Below are 17,581 nucleotides of genomic sequence, written 5' to 3' on the forward strand. Positions count from 1 at the left end.
AGGCGGCGGGAGGGGGCACACAAAATGGCGCTGCCCTCTCGGCCCCGTTCCCTCCGGCCCCGCGGCGGGGCCCGGCGGCGCCGGCCGCCTTCCCCGGCGCGTCGTCTGGCGGCGGGCCGGCCTCGGGGTGGCGGCTTACGGCCGGGGCTGGCGGAACCGCCGCGGGGCGCGCCGGGCTGCGCGCCGCCTTCCCCCAGCAGGTGGCACCGGGGTCCCGGAGCCGGCGGCGAGCCATTGCGGGCCGCCCTTCGCCGCCGGGCCGCGGCCGCGCAGCCGGCGGGGGGGAAGGCGGCGGCGCTGCCCGGCATCGCCCCCGCGGGGCTCCCCCCGCCGCACCCCGCTTTCCCTCAAAGTTTGGGGCGGGAGGTAAGGGCGGGGGGAGGGGGAAGACCGGAGCCAACTTGTCCCGGATCCCTTTATTCACCGCCGGAGCCGCCGTCTCCCAACCCCCGCGTGTTTTGCTGATTAAAGAGACGGACCTTGGTCCTGCCGCCGCCGCCGCCGGGTGGCCGCCCGGCCGCCCCGCTCCTTCCTTCCTGCCCGCACCATGGAGTTCACCCAGAGGAAGAGAAGCAGGAAATCCCAAAGCTTTAAACTGATCAACGAAGGTAAGGCAGCGGCGGCCGGGGGGCGGCGGGGGCGGCCCGGGCTTTGTTCCCTCGCCGGGGGCAGCCCCGACTTTTGCACCGGGGGGGAGCGGGGCGTTACGAAACGCCCGTGCTCCCGCTCCCCCGTATCGCCTCTCCCTCCCCGCAGCTGTTATTTAACTCCGCAATCCTGTGCTTGAACTCCCCGAAACCATTGCACGCCTTTTATTATTTTTTTTTCTTTTAACCCCCCCTTTCCTCTTTCTGCCCCACAGTTCTTTTTTGCGTGTGCGTTGTCTTGTTGCAAAAACAAACACGCACACACCCCAAACACCCCAGAAAGGTGGACGTGGTTTTTTTCCAGGCAGATCTTGCACAAAATAAAGTTGGATCGTGTTTCGTGGTAAATCCTGCTTGGGGGGAAAGAAAAGGTAAAATCAGGAAGGGAGCAAAATATGATGACACTTGAGCAGTAACGGACCTTCTTAGTATTCAACTCCTGTGGATTTATTGTGTTTTGGGTGTTTTTTTTTCCTCCCCTTGACTGCGTACATCCGCGTATTTCAAAGAAAAGCCGAATAGAGGTTGCTTTATTAAAAATCCACGCAGCTCATTAATTGTACGTGGGCAGGGGAGAGCCGCTGGCGTGTAACTTGTTCGCTCGGGGTGTGTTTGCCTTTGGAAAAGAGAATGTTTTAAAAGAGATTGTGAGCGGAAATATTTGGATTCGTGTCAGGGAAGAAGCAGAGCTCTGTGTTTCAGTCTTGCTGGTTTTTTTTTTCATAATAATAAAAAGATACATGTGCTGGTAGCATTTTAACAGGTGGACTTCTCAGCCCTAGGGATTTATTTTGGTTGGGGCTTTATCCCTTCTCCAGCTGATGAGATCTTTTTGCCCTGATGGATTTGACTCGAGATCTTTTTTTCCTTTTGTGTTTCCAAGTATTGGATGGGAATATCTCCATGAAACGCCGTGTGTGTCCTGCATGCCAAGTTCAAGGCAGGTGACTGCTTGGGTGTAATGTCACACTTGGGAAAAGGGGGACATACACACGAGTGTCAAGACTTGTGGTCTGAAGAGCGATTTCTTTGCAGGTGCTCTGCAAAATCGCGTTTGATGTGCAGAAATTTAGAGGTGGAAATGAACACACTTAGTAGGAATAGTAAATAATGACTGCTGTGTCGTGGTGGGGAGGTCTGGAGCATCGCACATACTCCCTGTTAAAAACTAGAGGGGCAGTGACCCGTCAGGCTTGTCTGAAACGTATTAGAGGTCTGTATGCATTAGCAAACCTATCGAGGGTTTCATTTCTACGAGAACAGGTTAGGTTTGTGGGGTTTTGATATCGAATATGATTCCAACTCCGAGGCAGTTAGTGCAGGACTGGGCTGGAGTCTGGAGCGGGGGTGTGTGTGTGAAAGTGAAACCTGTGGAAAAGCAAAACTGGAATTGAAGACATGGTTTTACTTCTGTCTTAATGGAGCTGTAACGGAATATGTGTGCTATCAGAAATAGATGACTATTTTGCTAACTCTCAGTTGCCACTCATTACAGGCTTAGAGGTGCCTCACTGTAGAAGACAATCTATTTAACCTTGTTTTAATAGGTAAATTCAGTTATGATGTACATTATCAGTAATTCTTATTTTATCTGGGGTCTCTTTTTGGATGTGGAAAGTCAAATAGAAAGCTACACTAAAACCAAAATTATATCTCAGTACTTTGAGAATGGAGGAGATAAAAATCACATTTTGCATGTGAGCATGTGAGTCTGCACTTGCATACCCTTTTTCTATCACAGTTGATTAGGAAGATAATTATGTATAAATAGTTGTCTCTTGTAATTGGCCTTTGCCTCTTGCAGGAGTCATTCTGTAATGTCACAGTTTCGTGTTTACTGTTGTGAAATTGATCTGGATTTCACAGCGCCTGGACTGTGACATCCAAGGCAGAAGGAGGAAACCAAAGAGAAAAGGGTATGCTGTGTCAATTTGTTGGTAACACACCATCTGTTAATGATGTGAGCCTGTACAGGACTTATTCTGTCCCCAAAAAAACTTCAGAGCACCTTATGAAGATGATCAGTAATGACCAGATCGAGAGGAAATCTACTCCTGCACTAAAACACATCTGCCTCTGGGGTGAAATGTGGTGACTTTAAAGGCAGCAGCTGTAAATCAGAAGAATATTGTGACCAGCTGGATGGTTGGAGGGAAGTGCTAGAGAAGAAACCATGTGTTATGTATATATGCAAGGACCATGAGTCTAAGTCATTAATTTCTAGTTTTCGCATACTCACTCCCAGCAGATCTTGGGACACCCTTGAGAGTGTGAAAATGCTGTGTGGTGGATTGACCTTGGCTGGCCACCAGGTGCCCACCAAGCGGCTCCATCAGATCCTCTCCTCAACAGGACAGATAATGGCTGTGGAAGGCAGTCATCTTAAATCCCATAGTTTTAGCCATATGAAAGGAACCTTTACTTCCTCGATGTCGTATCTCAAACTTCACCTTTACCCGCTTCACTCGCTGGGTGTGCTCGGTAGGCAGAGGAACCCTTTGTGTAGCGCCTTGTCACTGACCTCTCCAACTCCCCGTTCTGGTGGTTTGTTTTTTTTTTTTTTTTTCCCCTCTCCATTTTCTTTCTAGGCCCTTTCTTTTTGCATTGCTGCGTTAGGCTTGATTCTAGTTCACTTATTGGGTTGTTCCTCCTCTTGTGCCCTTAAGACAATCATGCTGTACAAATAAAGAGCACATAACAAAAAAAGTTTGGCTTCCAGGAGACCTTTCCAATCCTGTAGCTGTTTTGTCAGAGGTGCAGGTGTGCTGCTTGTACCACCCTCTGTTTCTGTTTTGCCTTTTAAGTGAATCCCCCTAAGTGCTCTTCCATTAGTTAATCTCGTTTTTTTGTGAGGCAGGTAAACATAAAAACCAGTTTACAGAGGGAGTAGCTGGGAGTGTTGGGAACTGGGAGGGCATTAAAGGAGTTAGGTGGGAGGGTGACTGTTTCAAGACACTGGATATATTGTTCAGTCTTGAGCGATTTGCCGAAGGACAAAGTGTGTGCCAGTAGCGGAGTCGGAAATAGCATCCAGGAGAGCTGCCTTTAGACATTATTTTTTACTTGAACTTGCTATTCCCTTCGCACACACATGTAAACAAAACTCTGGTTTTACTGAACACCTGCCTGAGATTACAGCAGAGACCTTCACAGCAAAATATTATTTTCTTTGAAATAGAAATTCTCTGGTGATTTTTTTTTTTTTTTCCCCCCCCTAAATCCTGTAACGTATCTGAATACGAGATACTAATGTTTATTCTTAGGGTCACCACAGATATTAGTTTCTGTAGGTGAGTATCCTAAGGTGTCCCTGATCCTCCTTTCTTCAGAATTCAGAGGCCAGTGACACCAATATGAGTCAGGATAGCTGAACGATGCAGCCCTAATGTACATTGCTGATTTTTCTGATTGAGGTGAAGTTTGAAAGTTTCCCTTGGTCTCTGGGAAGGTAAAGATTTCATTATAAATCTGCTTTCCATCTGTAAAGCAAGAAGCCAGATAATTGGCATCTGGTGGGATAATTTGCTGTGAAAATGAACACAGTAATTTAGGGCAGGCGTAGCTATTCCCTAAAATCTGTGAAATATTTGAGCTGAGTCTCTCCAGTGTGAGCGAAGTTTTTTTAGGAGGTGCTGATACAGAGCACATTTTCTGTGGTTAATTTGATGTACGTGAAATAAACTGCAGATATATTGATAAATTATGTAGTAAAACTGTAGCAACGTGTTCAGTGTTCATTTTTTCCAGATCACTTGAGTTCTAATTTTTTTTATCGTTTTTCATTCCAGATTACCATCATGAGATATATAAGATCTCTGACTACAGCAATGATGTTAATGGGGAGACCAAAGAAACACAACCAGTTTTTTTAGGTATGTGCTTGTGTTGATTAATTTCCGAGCAACATAGCGTGGCCATTTGCAATTAGGGAGGGAAAAAAATCTCTGCAAGCACAGGAAGCGCCTGCCATTGTTTAATATGACGTTCTTTTCAAGACCCTTTTATTCTACGAATTGCCAATATATCCTTTATTAACACTGCTAAAAGTTGTAATTTCAGACATAAATGTTTATTAGTGTCTACACAGAGTGCTAATTATCACTCACTCAGAGAGCCAGATGCTGACTGTGCAGTTTTGCAGCTCTGTGCTCACCCCATTTACATTGCATATTCGCTGGCATGCTTCACTGGCAATAGTTTGTGTAATTGGGGTATTACATCTTTGACATCTGGATAACAGAAATTCAATTTCCAGGAAGCTGCTATTTGTTTGGTTTTGCTTCTGCCTTGGGTGGGATAGAGGATTAATGTGCTGTCTTAATGTAATGTCCTTTCACCTCTGTAGCTTGCCTGCTAATCCTGCCATGGCAAAATTAAATTAAATCAACAGTTAAAAATGTGTAAAGAAAACAGAGAAGTAATATAGAGTCTGCAGCATGATATATACTACAGCATGATAGGACTGGTTAGCAGTGAACCTTTATCTTCCTGCCTGTGTGCTTTTTGTCCCGTATAACTCCTCAGCTACAGAGTGCTTCTTCCTTTCCTGCTTCCAGCCCCCTCCTGTCGCATCTAGGACCTCACCTGGGTGGGTAAAGCACATATTGGCAAAAATTTGGCAGACCAAATTCAGAGGAGTTAGGGCTAGATTTTTGAGCTACCGTCGTGACTCTTGCTGTATAAAGTAAGCTCTTGGACACCTTGCTCGGGCTTTGGAGAAAGCAGGTGCCTTTGCAGTGAGAAATTCGGGGGTGTCTGCCTCTCCCTAACTGCACCAGGAGCCTAAACATTTTTGTAGGATGGTTCGAGGTTTCTGTAGTCTGAGCATGAGCCCTGGAGCCAGCAAGAAGCATTGGTCCCAAGCGTGTGAATCAGCACCTGAAGCAATCCGCCTGCAAAATGCCTTTGCCTCCTGAATTCACAGTGCCACATCCTCTTTTAGAGATCAGCACCAAAGGGGAGAGAACAGGGGGATGTCTTGGGCAGTGTGGAATCTTATGACGGTTGGAATATTTACACAGGGGTGAGAGCTGTGTGAAGTTCCCTTCTCAGCTTCTTACCATTAGGATTTTGAGCAAGTATTTCTTCCCTACACCCATTTCCAGGGAGAAGCAAACACGACTGCTGTACTGTATGTTTGGATTTTGTGTTCTGTAAGCACTTTTGGTGGAGTCTGATAAACCTGATGGAGTGGCCTCCATCAGAGGTTTATTTTGAATGCTTTCTTTTCCAACCCTAAATCATGATAAAGCTTGACAGGAGTTCTGCACCTACTTGCTTAAGCCAAGATATTTCTAAGGATGTGCAGGAGTCTGTGCTTTGACATCTGTGCCATGAGTCCAGTTGATTTTGACTTTTTGGTTTGGCTGTGTTGTCTTTGGGTTTGGTGTGGCGTTCTTTTTGAGTATGCCCAGCTTTTCATTGTGACTGAATGTGCTCTGGCATTTATGTGCCTAAAGTTCACCTGTTTCAAGAGCTGGACAGAATTTAACCTTTCAGAGTGTGAATTCTATCAAGGATCTTCCTGATCAGGTACTGAATCAGCCCACCTTCAGGTGCAATGAAGAGAAAAAGGTGCTATTTCCTGATGATGTCCCGAGCATCCAACTTTTGTATTTCCTCAAAGCATTTTGGTTTTTGACATGACTGAATGACAGATAACCATACAAGATTGTAGACTAGGCTTTGTTTTTTTCCTTTAGGTTTTAGTTCAATTCAGTAAGTTACTCAGAGCTTATATAACCTTGTCCACTTTATTTTGGGTGGGTTACTTTGGTGTCCACTTCTATCCAGATTCCTAGTGACAAGGGCACTGATTTGAGATGTAGGGAAAGCAGTGTCAGGGACTAAATTAGGCTGAAAGCACTTGAAATCTGAGCTCCCACCTTTGGACAGGGATCTGGGATGAGTGACACTTGGCATTTCAACTTTCCTTTACAAAATTTCACGTTGCATGGAGTAGTTTTTCATTGTGCTTCAATGGTGGGATCACAACGCTTTCTCCAGCTCAGTGTCCTGTCCACTGATAAGGAGCTTCAGGGTATAATCTCTGCTTCACTTGATTTCACTTTTTATGCCAGAATTCATCCTAGAAGGATGTTCAGTCCAATGTGTTGGTTTACAGTCAAGTTTGTTTTCCGGTTTAGGTTTGTTCTTCAGTTTACCTGGTCCGTGGGATCAGCTGGAAACATGAATGTGATGCAGCCTTTAGTATGTGAATGGATGCTAAGATACATCATTGAAACTATTACCTTTAGAAAATGCGAAGCGTTAATGCCAGTATATAAACGAGTGAAGCTTTATCAGGAATGGGATGTGCCTATGTTTTGGTTGCAGAGTTGAGAATGATGAACTCAAACTGAAGAGATGGGGGGAGCTTCTAGGATAAATGAGTAAATTGGAAAAATCCAGTTGGTTTAACATGCAGATAAATTAAGGATCAAATGTCAGGAAAGACCTGTTGTACCTAGCGAGTCTTTTTTGCACCCGCACAGATGGGCAAAACATGGCTTTGTGTAAATGTAGGCTGAAAATTGAAGGAAGCTTCAGTGCAATTAGAGGAACATGGTACTGGACGTGACCTCTGGTTGCAATGATGTGAAGTCCAGCTGCTTTTTTTAATGGAGCTTGGTAAGCTGGGGAAGTTTGCTCATGTGATTGTGGTGTTGGAGCAGAAGAGGAGGTAGCTTGTCCTCTCCAATCCTTTGTTCTGGTAAGGTGATAAACAAGCAGTCACACCTTCCTAGGTGAAGGACATACTAAACACAGCCTTTACAAAATTTGGGGCAGGGGGAAATGTCACTACTGTATTTTTGCAGATGAGGACTGTCATCTGTTTTGTTTTGAAGGGAAGGGCTTAGTTATCTGATACCGGGAGAGACTGCTCGACCTGAAAATGAGGAGGCAGCCCAGAGTGAAGTGCTTAAACCTTGGGTATGGATAAGATTTAAGACAGACCCGACTTCAGCTTTTACCAGTTATCAGCATAAACCTTCTGTCGCAGGGCTGCTAGCCCAGACTTGGAAATACAAGCCCATGAGGGGACTGTACACCCATGTGTTGTGAACAATGCTGGTTAAACCTAGCTTGTCTATACAAAAAATATCTTTTTCAGACACCACATTGGGTTTTTTTCAGTCTTAATATTTTATTATCATCACAAAAAAGCGGAAATATAATATACCTCCAGACTGAGTGTTTTTACAGTGCTTTCAACTTGAAATCCAGGCTCTATGTTTGAAAGGTTAATGTAGAAAACTAATTATATTATCCTGGTAATCAAATGTGTGATGAGACATTTGTCTGTGTAATTAACAGTGAAGAACTTTTATAGTTTCATAAAATCGAATGCTATGCACAGTGTGCTTGGAGCATTTGTTTTGAAGAGATGTCCAAAACAGAGATGTTTATGACTGATATAAAGTGGAACTGAAATGTACTGTAATGCAGGTGTCTGTGCATTTTACAGCATTTCGCATTGTTGAAATGGAAGGCAGCAGATTAATAACTTCACTATGTCATGGTAAAAATAAATGTGTTCTTGGAGCAGGGGAGCGATGCATAAGTTACTCACTAATTTCAAGAATTTATTCTGTCCCAGAAATAATATCCTTTGCAATTTATTCACAGAGAAAAAGTTGACTTAACGCAAGTCTGTGAAGTTACTTGTTACTTTTAATAGAACTGTATTCCAGGTCTGATTGTTGCAATAGTAGATTCTGTAATTAAGACTGCGTAAAAGGTTTTTTTTTATGTATCTCTGTTCTCCGGTGATCTAACTGTAAAGCATTTGCCTTTGGGGCTGAAGCATGATCTTGACCTGGGATATTTCCAAGAACTGGGGGAGGTTGTTGCATATCTATTATTTTTCTTAATTATATAGCTCCATTAATAGATACATTTATTGAACAGTTGCTCACATGTCCTTTCCTGAGCAATTTAGCTGTTGCAGTGTGGCATGAACAGTGTGTAACTTACCACTTCTGTATCTGCTCCTGTTGAATGTTTTGAAACTGTTTCACCAAGCTCTTCAAAAGTGTCATTTTGTGCTGGTGGTGGCCAGGCCACCTAGGCTGATCCAGCTTCCAGAGGAAAAAAAAAAAAAACAAATCCTGAATGGTCCCAGGATCAGACCCTGGCTTTGCTTACATTAGTATTTGTGATGCTTATTAACTTTCTGTGTCTCGGTGTAGGCAGTGCTGTCAGTCAACCCGTTTGCCTCCACGCTTGATTTGAGAGTAGGGAGTCTAATTTGAGGGTGATCCAGTTTTCCTGCAGGTATAATCTTAGTGCACTGTGTGATGATATGAAGATGGGTAAGTGCATTTAAATGGGATTTTAGAGCACTGCTAAGATGCCTCAGCTAAGACAGCTTAAATGTTCCTATATGTTAGCTTAGGGTAATCAAAGACCCCAGCTCATAACTCATGGTGCTTGTGTGACCCTCTGACATTGTTCGTGACCACTGCTCTCCCTGCTGACTTGGGGTTTAGGTTTTTAATTTGCAAAGCGTGTTGTTGCCTGTGTTACTTGTTCAATATAGGTTCTTATATGCCAGCAAAGACTGGGGATCACTTATTTGAGAAATCCATGCTTACCCCATCAATTTAGCTACACAGATGCCCAATTCAAATTACCCACAGAGCAGTCACAACAACTTTCCATGTGATTTGGGAAATCTTTGATCCAATAAGGAATCTTGCACATTGCTTCTGTATTTTCCCCATGCTGACCTTCACAGTTTTCTATTTCAGGGCCACTTGTGGTGCAAGATGGCAGTGGTAAAAATATCTTGAGTTTTGAAAGTTATGCTTTGATGTGGGAATAGTTTTTACTGAGAAGGGCTGGCTAGCTCCCTTCTGGGGTAACTATCTTTGAAGGAAATACACGAATATCATGTAACATTCAGAAAGGTGTTTTGGTGAGTTCAGCCTGGCTGTGCAGCAGAGACGTGTGCCCTGCATGCACGAGCCTCCTGATTCCTTGAGCTGCTCTGAATTAGCCCTTACAAAATCTTCAAACACGGCAGCTGAGTTTTGCTGGCCTTCTTCCAGGAAGGTCAGCATTCAAGTGGTGTCTAGTAAACTGGCATTTAATATGTCTGATTATATAACCCGTTGCAATTATTTATTTTTTTTTTTAATTGAACTTTCAAGCCATACACATTGACCTCCACCTTCTCTTACCTCTGAAGCCTTGTTTCCTTACAAACCAGGCTAATGTTGTCAGCTCACATGTGCTTGACTGGCTGGCTGTCGTTGCCATTCCTATAGTCCCAATAGCTTTGGAACTCGCCCACCAGTTTCAGCCTAGTTTGACACAAAGGTGGAAATTTGTGAGATTCACAATTACCTTCAGCAGGCAGCCTGGTAGAGGAAAAAGCCCTATTCGTACAGCCAAGAAAGGAAAAGTTCCTGTAGGAGTTTCATCTGCTAAAAGACAACACAACATAAAACTAGACACTAAATCATAGAAAATCAAAGTGTTGAAAAGGTCAACTACTCATTTATATTTCCCAAAACATAAAAAGCATAATGTTAAAAATAAATTAATTGCACCATATTGGTCCAAGAGTTTATGGTTATTTGTTTATATAAGTCAAAGGAAGAGAACATCAAATGCAGATAGTTGTCCAACCTTAATTCTATTCAGTCATTTATACACTTTAAAACACACACTCATTGCAAATGTGGCTACCATTTCTCTAATACTGGATCAAGATTGGCATTTTAACATATGGGTATGGTTACATATAATTTTATAATTCTTCACAGTACTATGATAATATTTGACAAATTATTCAGGAAAAATATAATAACTTGTTTGTAGGCAGTGTGCTATATTAAGTTTAATAAGCATAATAGTGAAAGAATGATCAGGCATATAGGGACAAACAATGGAATTAGTGAGTTATCAACAATATTTTGTTAACTAGAGTTGTTTACAGATCTGTTGCTTCAGGCAGGTGCACACTTAGCATGTGGATGCTACTTCATCTGAGAACAGTTCTGGCTTACATTTTTGCATTTAATTTTTAACATTTTTACAACTTTCAAAGCGGGAACTTTTTATGCTACATACACTTTCAGTAAGGAAAGAAATTGAAATTAATTTGGGGAAAATTACTTTTTATGACTGTTTAATATGTAGTATTTATAAAAGGGCTTTGTCTTGTTTTTTCTGATGTGGCTGTTTTTTTAATAAGATTACAATCAAGCCACGTGGGAAAAATAGCTTGTATATAATGGGCCATCACAGAAACAACTATAATGGTAATTTTAAAAGATTGTCAATATGTTTTTGTTATTAATATCATCTTTACATATAAGTTCCTAAATAAGGCTGTAATTTGCCATGCTTATCTGTTTTGAGTAGTATTTTGTAAGTATTTTAGTGTTTTGCAAGTAACTTCATTGGTTTCAGATAAAACCAAAGGGATTACGTGGGGGACATGGGAAATCCAAACTGCGAAACCTCTAGCCTGCCAATTGGAGGCATTGTCATCTCTTTGGGAGTGGTGAGGACCCATGGGGTATGTACAGGGAGAGGCTGAAATATGTATGCACCACTCCTCTCAGGCCTCAACATCTATCTCAGGAGGCTTTTCACAGATAGGTGATGTAGATTTTTAGGTAAAAAACTGATCTAACTGATCTCTTTTTTTTTTTCTTGTGCTTGATTAGGGTGGCTCTTCTGTAGGACATAGCTGTTTGGTTTTCTCTGTGCCCCATCTTCCTTCTCCCCCCACCCCCTTTTTAAATTACATGCTTATTATCTGTGAAAATAATCAGCAGTGGAATAGCTGATAACAAAATGCTATCATTGGGCTCCAGAGCTAATAGCCAAATGAGATAACCAGGGAGCAAGAAGTTAAATCTGGTAGTGTACCTGTGCCTGCATGCAGATCCAGACAGTGTAACATCAGCTACTCTCCACTTATGTCAGGAAGGATGGTGCTGTAGCTGGCCAGCTACAAATTAAAAGCTGTAAAAAGTCATTACTGGGAGAGGGGGCATGAAACTTGCACTGAAGACTAAGTCAAGCTTGTAGCCTGTATGTTTTTAATGCCCTTCCTTACAAAACAGAAGCCATATTTAAAAAACAAAAAGCACCCCCCCAAAAAGCACAACAAAAAACGGAAACAGAGAAATCAATAAAAATAACAACAACAAAAAAAACCCCAACCTGACAAAGAAGTTCACAGAGAGGGAATCTCCCTGTTTTAAGTAGGGAGCTACCTAAATGCAAAGTCAGGCTTACATAGGATGCAAGTTCAGGGTTTGTTGTAGCATAAATGTAGGGGTTTTCCTGTTTGGACGTGAGGATACTCATGTCCCTGTATAGGCAGGCTTCTATATGAAGGAACAAGGGGCTAGAATCAAGGGTGAATAAGCTCAATTAACATTAATATTTTATGTATTTCGGTAAGGGAAATTTAATCTTTCCAACAATGTGTCACCTGACCAGCCACGTAGCACACAGTCGCTACACCCGACAGGACGAGGTGGGTGGGAAGCTTTTTTGATATTCAGATATATTTTGCTGTTGAATAGAAATCTGATTCACCAACGTAAAACTCTGAGAGCTTGGTGTACTGCTAAATGGTACGATGGTAAGGGACAGCTTCACGCTCCGGTGTAGTGGGAATGTTTGGAGCTTGAATATGGGCAGATACAGCCACACACAGGAGAAAAGCAGTCTTCAGCGTACAGGTCTGAGTATCTCAGTAATGGGAGTCTGGTGGTGTTTTGCAGCCTCTTGAGTCTGGGAACTGCAAACAGTCAACCCCTGGTTGGGTTGGGGCCAAAAAGTGCCATTTTAAAGGAATCGGTGCTGCAATTTGTTAATTAAATCACACCCACACACATAAATCCACAGGCAAACCAGCAAAATAAATACAGTGCAGAATTTCTTGCAAAGGGTTTTTCTCACCACTTTAGCTGGAGTGGAAGTGGTGCTAGAATATCGCTGTATGGGGCTGACAAATATTTTTCTAAGTTTGGACTAGAAGCTTTCTTGCAAACCACCCACTCTCCTTGCTGGTTCAGGGTGGGCTGGAGCCAACTGGCACCAGCCCAGGGAACTGGTGCACCGGGTCAAGCAGGAGATGCTCTGATTCAGCAGAGGCTGGAATGGATCATACAGCTCATCTCCCCTTCTGCTTATTTGCCTCGTAGAGCAAAAACTCCCTCTTCGGGCACTGCGCATCCCTACGTATGCTGGGCTTGCAGTGTGTCCTGGCTATGTTGAGCTTGGCCCATGCTGGGGAGGGAGTTGCTGTTCTTTTAGCTGTCTGGTTTACTCAGCTATTTAAGCATGCGCCTAAGTTTAGGCAACTGAATAGTGCTGTTGAGTTGATAAAGTTGTTCACATGCCTTGCATAAGCACACTTTCAAATACCTTGTTGAACTAGAGATGATGCACGTTGCATTTCGGTTTTTGGAGGGTTGGGGTTTTTTTGTTCTGAAGCTTCCTTTTCACCATTGCTTTGCCAAAAATAGGTTTATTTTGGGAAGCATGATTGTATTTGAATAGAGGATACCAAGTCTTGCTATATTAAGTATACTATAAAGGAAGGTTGATTCATCAGTTTCTTGATCTTCGTTATTCCATTTGCTTAGGATGTTTGATTTTTCTATTACCAGTAAAATATAGAAGCTTCTTATTTCAGAAGGGGCTATGAACACTTCCTTATTACTACTGAAATGTAATGTATGCTCTAACGAGCAAAATAGCTACTATCTGCCCAAAACACATATATTCATTGTGCAATCAGCAGTTTCATATGTAAAATTAATACTTAAATGGTGCCAGGAGTATTAAAGTATGTAATTGTTATTATTTAAATGCCTGGAATTTATTTGGAACAGTCACATTTTTCTTGTGTATATTTTCATTTCGTTTTCATAATCTATATTTTTAAGACATCCAGCAGTTAGGCTATATACAGTTATACATGCATTAGCTGCTTTTTAATTTATTCCTGTATAATCCAGTATTATTAAATTCTGTAGACTAAGGAGCTGATCCTGTTCATTAAAATCAATAGATGCAGTGTTGTTCTGTGTGTGTGGTGTGGTGCTTTTTGTGGTTTATCTTTTCTTTGTAGGATCTATCCTTCAGCATATAGCCAACTGATACGTAAAGGGTCTGATCCTTTAGGGTTTACGTGGGGAAAATACCCACTCCTATCAATGCCTGAATAGGATCAGTCTCTTAAAAAGATAGTTTATTTGAAACTGATGTAGTGATTATTATTTCCTTCTGGAGAAAAATAATCTTATTCATCAAAGCTTTAGAAACAGCATCAAGAAAGCCAAGTTCAGCAGGTCTTTCAGCTATGAGAGATGTCAACCATCTCTGTGTTAAAGCGTAGCCTGGTACATACCAACGACCACTCAACCATCTCTTTTTCCTTCCTGTCTTTATATATTTATTTTTGTACTCCAACTCTTATTGGCATCTAAAATCACTAATCTCTACCCATTACCGTTTTTGCTAATTTACAGTGATAACTGTGGCTCTGTTTTCATTAGGAGATGAAAGCCGGGAAATTAAAAAACAAATTACAGGGATGAGAAGATTACTGAATGACAGCACTGGAAGAATCTATCAACGAGTTGGCAAAGAAGGAGAAAAACTGAAGGAGGAGCCCCAAGATTTAGACTTAGCCTGGGCCCAGCGCCTGAATCCCCCTGCAGAGTCCCAAGCAAGCCTTCATCCTTCACAGAGCGGTGCATGGAATGAATTATCACCCCAAGCTAGCCATTTTTCAGGGCAATATGGAACTCGATCCAAAACGTTCCAAAATCAAACGCGAACTGTGGCATCCAATGGTATGATCTGCATTAGATACTGAGAAAAGTACTTTTTTTTTCCCTCTCCTTGTACTGTACTAAATTTCTGCTTTTGTTGTGATGATTTATTGTACCGCTGCACTGATAGCAGTTATAGTTCAGAGTCTACAAAATGAGCACATAGTTATCACTTTGAAAACGTGCGAAAGTGGGCACGGTGCATTCTGCTACCATCTGTCTTAGCTTTTAAAATGGATTCCTGGTGATAGGACAGAATTATTCAATGCTGTTACAGGCTTAATTTCTATACAGTACTTATAGAAACATCTTTTGCCATTGTTATTAAATTCGTAACTAATTAAGTGTCAACCTCTACCACTCCTCTTTGCAATGAGTAATGTAGCGCTGTTGTGACACCACTTGTGGAGCAGGATTCTACTGACTTTCATGAGGGGATGGCATCAGCCTTATAACTGACCGCAGAACTATGAGTACAAAATCCCATCACAGCCTTAGACTTTTATTCTGATGGGACCATTGGAGAAAAGAGATGATGGAGTCTACCTATGAACAACATGTACTAGACCGTGGTCTGCACTGGCAGAGAATTCTGCCCTAAAGTAGATGGCCGTGTGCCCTTAAAATGCTTTTCTCTTGTTTTAAGTCCCAGAGAATGGAGTTTTTAGTGCCAGATCCTGAAAGTCTTCTTTAATGATCTAAATTCAATTCAGAAAGTTTTTCTCCTGATATTCAACCCTAAATTTAGAGGGGAGGGTAAATTAAAGGGTTACCAGTTCTGAATTCTGGAAGATAATAAATTGTGAGATTGAGTTTGAAAACATTATCAATTTCTACTTGATTCTGAAGGTGCTCATACTTCCCAATAGGAGCATCTGCAGTGTATTCTTCTCTAAAGGCATACAAATTCTCATTGCTTGTAACAGTTAAAAAGAAAAATACTATTATTATTCTTAGTACTGTCCTCTAGGAAGTACTGTCACTGCACTAAAAAACACACAGCCCTAGGTTTCACCAGACTGTTTCTCTGTAGAGACAGTGATTCACACAGAGATACTGGTTGACCTGGAGAAAGATGTTGCAGTAAGTCATGCTAGTTTTATTTATTTTATAACAGGAAAAAACAGTGGTTTCTTCTTTTAAAACGTGCAGATCCAGAGGAGAGGGGAAAACACTTGATGGGATTTAGCATGCAAGTCTAAAACTCTACTCTCAAAATCCCATCACCACAATCTTCAGATATGGTAGGACCAGAAATTCATCACACATTTCCCTCTTTGCCCTGAGAGTCCCTGGGCACTGGCAGGGACAGTTCTCTGCATGCACAGAAGTGCCCAAGCCTGCACAGATTAGGTGCCTAGTTCCCGGATCCAGAAAGTAGGTGGAGCCACACCTCTGTCCCCTCAGGGGCCTGATTCAGCATGTGAGCTCAAACATGTTGACAGGATTTGGCCCCATACACAAGAAAATGTCAGCACTTTAATTTTTTTTGTATGGGGAAGAAAGGTTCAGCTGATTTATGATCTTTTACAGGTTAGAACGGTCTGTGAGACAGTAGAAGGGTTGGGTTGAGTGACCGCCTGGGCTGGATAGGAGGAATGCCCAGTCTCCCAGCTCTTGAAGTGCACCAGGAGGCACTTTCCACCCCTCCCTCTGCAGCTGTCCTGCTGCACAAAGGAATGCAATCTTTTAGGTTATTACATAAAGATGGGTGTGGGCTCTCTGGCCACCTTTGAAAAGATGATCTGCGTAGTTCTTGGGTTAGAAATGTCTACCTTCGGTGCGGTGCTGCGATCCTGACAGACAGTTTTGCTGCTCTGGCTCTGAAGGGAAACTTCTGATGCATTTCTGGGCTGTGAGCAAGCTCTGAAACTGCTCCCCCCAGCCAGCACACAGCGCGTCTAGGTGGCCAGCATAACATGCCTGATTCCCCCCATCACTTGCACTGGGAGCCTGAGCATCTAACTCAGTATTTTAGATGTTATTTGAGGGATGGGCAAAGTCCTTAAAAGCTGGGTGTAGAAATGCTGAACAATACCTCAAGGGAGATATTACTCCTTGGTACTTACCATGGTGTTTAAACTCAGCAGAGCAAAACTGTGTAAGTAGGAGGTAAGCTTATTACGTGGGGCTGTCGGGCCTAAGTCATCACTGGGGAGGTGTCCAGCCATCTGTAGCAGGCAGTCTGAGTCCAGAAACATTCTGTCCATTGTGGATAGATAACGTAAAGAAAGCCAAGATCTATGTTGTACGCTGTCTGAACTACTCAAATTTGAATGTAATAGGCTTGCTAAATCCATCTAACTAATATATTTATCTACTTGCATGGTAAAGGTGGTTCAGTTGAGAGGCTGGAATGGATGTTTAACAAGTGCTGCTATAGAAAGCAGTCCTGAAAGGTACTGGCCAAAAGAGAAAAGGAGGAATGGGGGTAGCCTAGGCATTGCAGCAACAGAGAGAAGAGTAGGAATGTACTTGAAACACAAAGTGATACATTTCAAACTAGATGTAAGGCAACAGTTCCACAAGTCAGGATGTTAGGTTGCTATCTGTGACCCGCTGCATTTAGTGGAAACCTCCTGGGGCTACAAACAACAAGTAACATTCTGCCCTGTTAGAGGCAACAAACTTATATAGTCTGTCTAAAACATTTCAGTTTTGTTTCTTTCATTCTGTATCAAATCCAGCAGTGATGCAGCAGCTGAATTGCTTTTCGGTTGTATCAGGAACATTTTCAATGGATTGCACTTGCATGCTTTTCAAATATAAACTTGTGGTACCAATGTTACACCAGGTGAATTCACTCTCAGCAGACCCAGCTGTAAGAACCGCTGTCCTGGGCTACTTGCTGCTCACACAGGGAAGCAACTAATGTGTTTGTGTCGTATCCTTCTCTCAATCATGCAAGCTGGTATCAAATTTGCCTGCTGGCTAACTTCCAGAAGAGAGGGAGATGGCTCTTTAAAGACTCCTTCATAAAAATAAAAAGTCTGTTCTCCTTTTAAAATTAAAAATTGATTTATAACAAGTTGAAAAGGGTTGCTTTTGTCCTCTAAAAATGATAAAGATAGTGCTTGGAACAATGACTGAGAACACTCTACAAGATGTTTCTTACAACAC

At 42.4% G+C, this 17,581-nt stretch overlaps 1 protein-coding gene across 4 annotated transcripts in view; it reads left to right on the forward strand.

Moving 5' to 3' along the window:
- The first annotated feature begins 227 nt into the window (after positions 1-227).
- Positions 228-17,581, forward strand: part of BEND7 (BEN domain containing 7) — a 48,352-nt gene continuing 30,998 nt past the window's right edge. For 3 of the 4 annotated variants that reach the window (XM_074903467.1, XM_074903468.1, XM_074903470.1), the window contains exons 1-3: positions 228-608; positions 4,436-4,519; positions 14,183-14,482. In XM_074903467.1, coding sequence (XP_074759568.1) covers positions 548-608; positions 4,436-4,519; positions 14,183-14,482 — 445 coding nt within the window. In that variant the 5' untranslated portion in view covers positions 228-547. The remainder of the gene's footprint in view (positions 609-4,435; positions 4,520-14,182; positions 14,483-17,581) is intronic. The other variant, XM_074903469.1, reaches the window with a different exon arrangement.

This window comes from Athene noctua, chromosome 3 (assembly GCF_965140245.1).
Source record: "Athene noctua chromosome 3, bAthNoc1.hap1.1, whole genome shotgun sequence".
NCBI classification, from domain to species: Eukaryota; Metazoa; Chordata; class Aves; order Strigiformes; family Strigidae; genus Athene; species Athene noctua.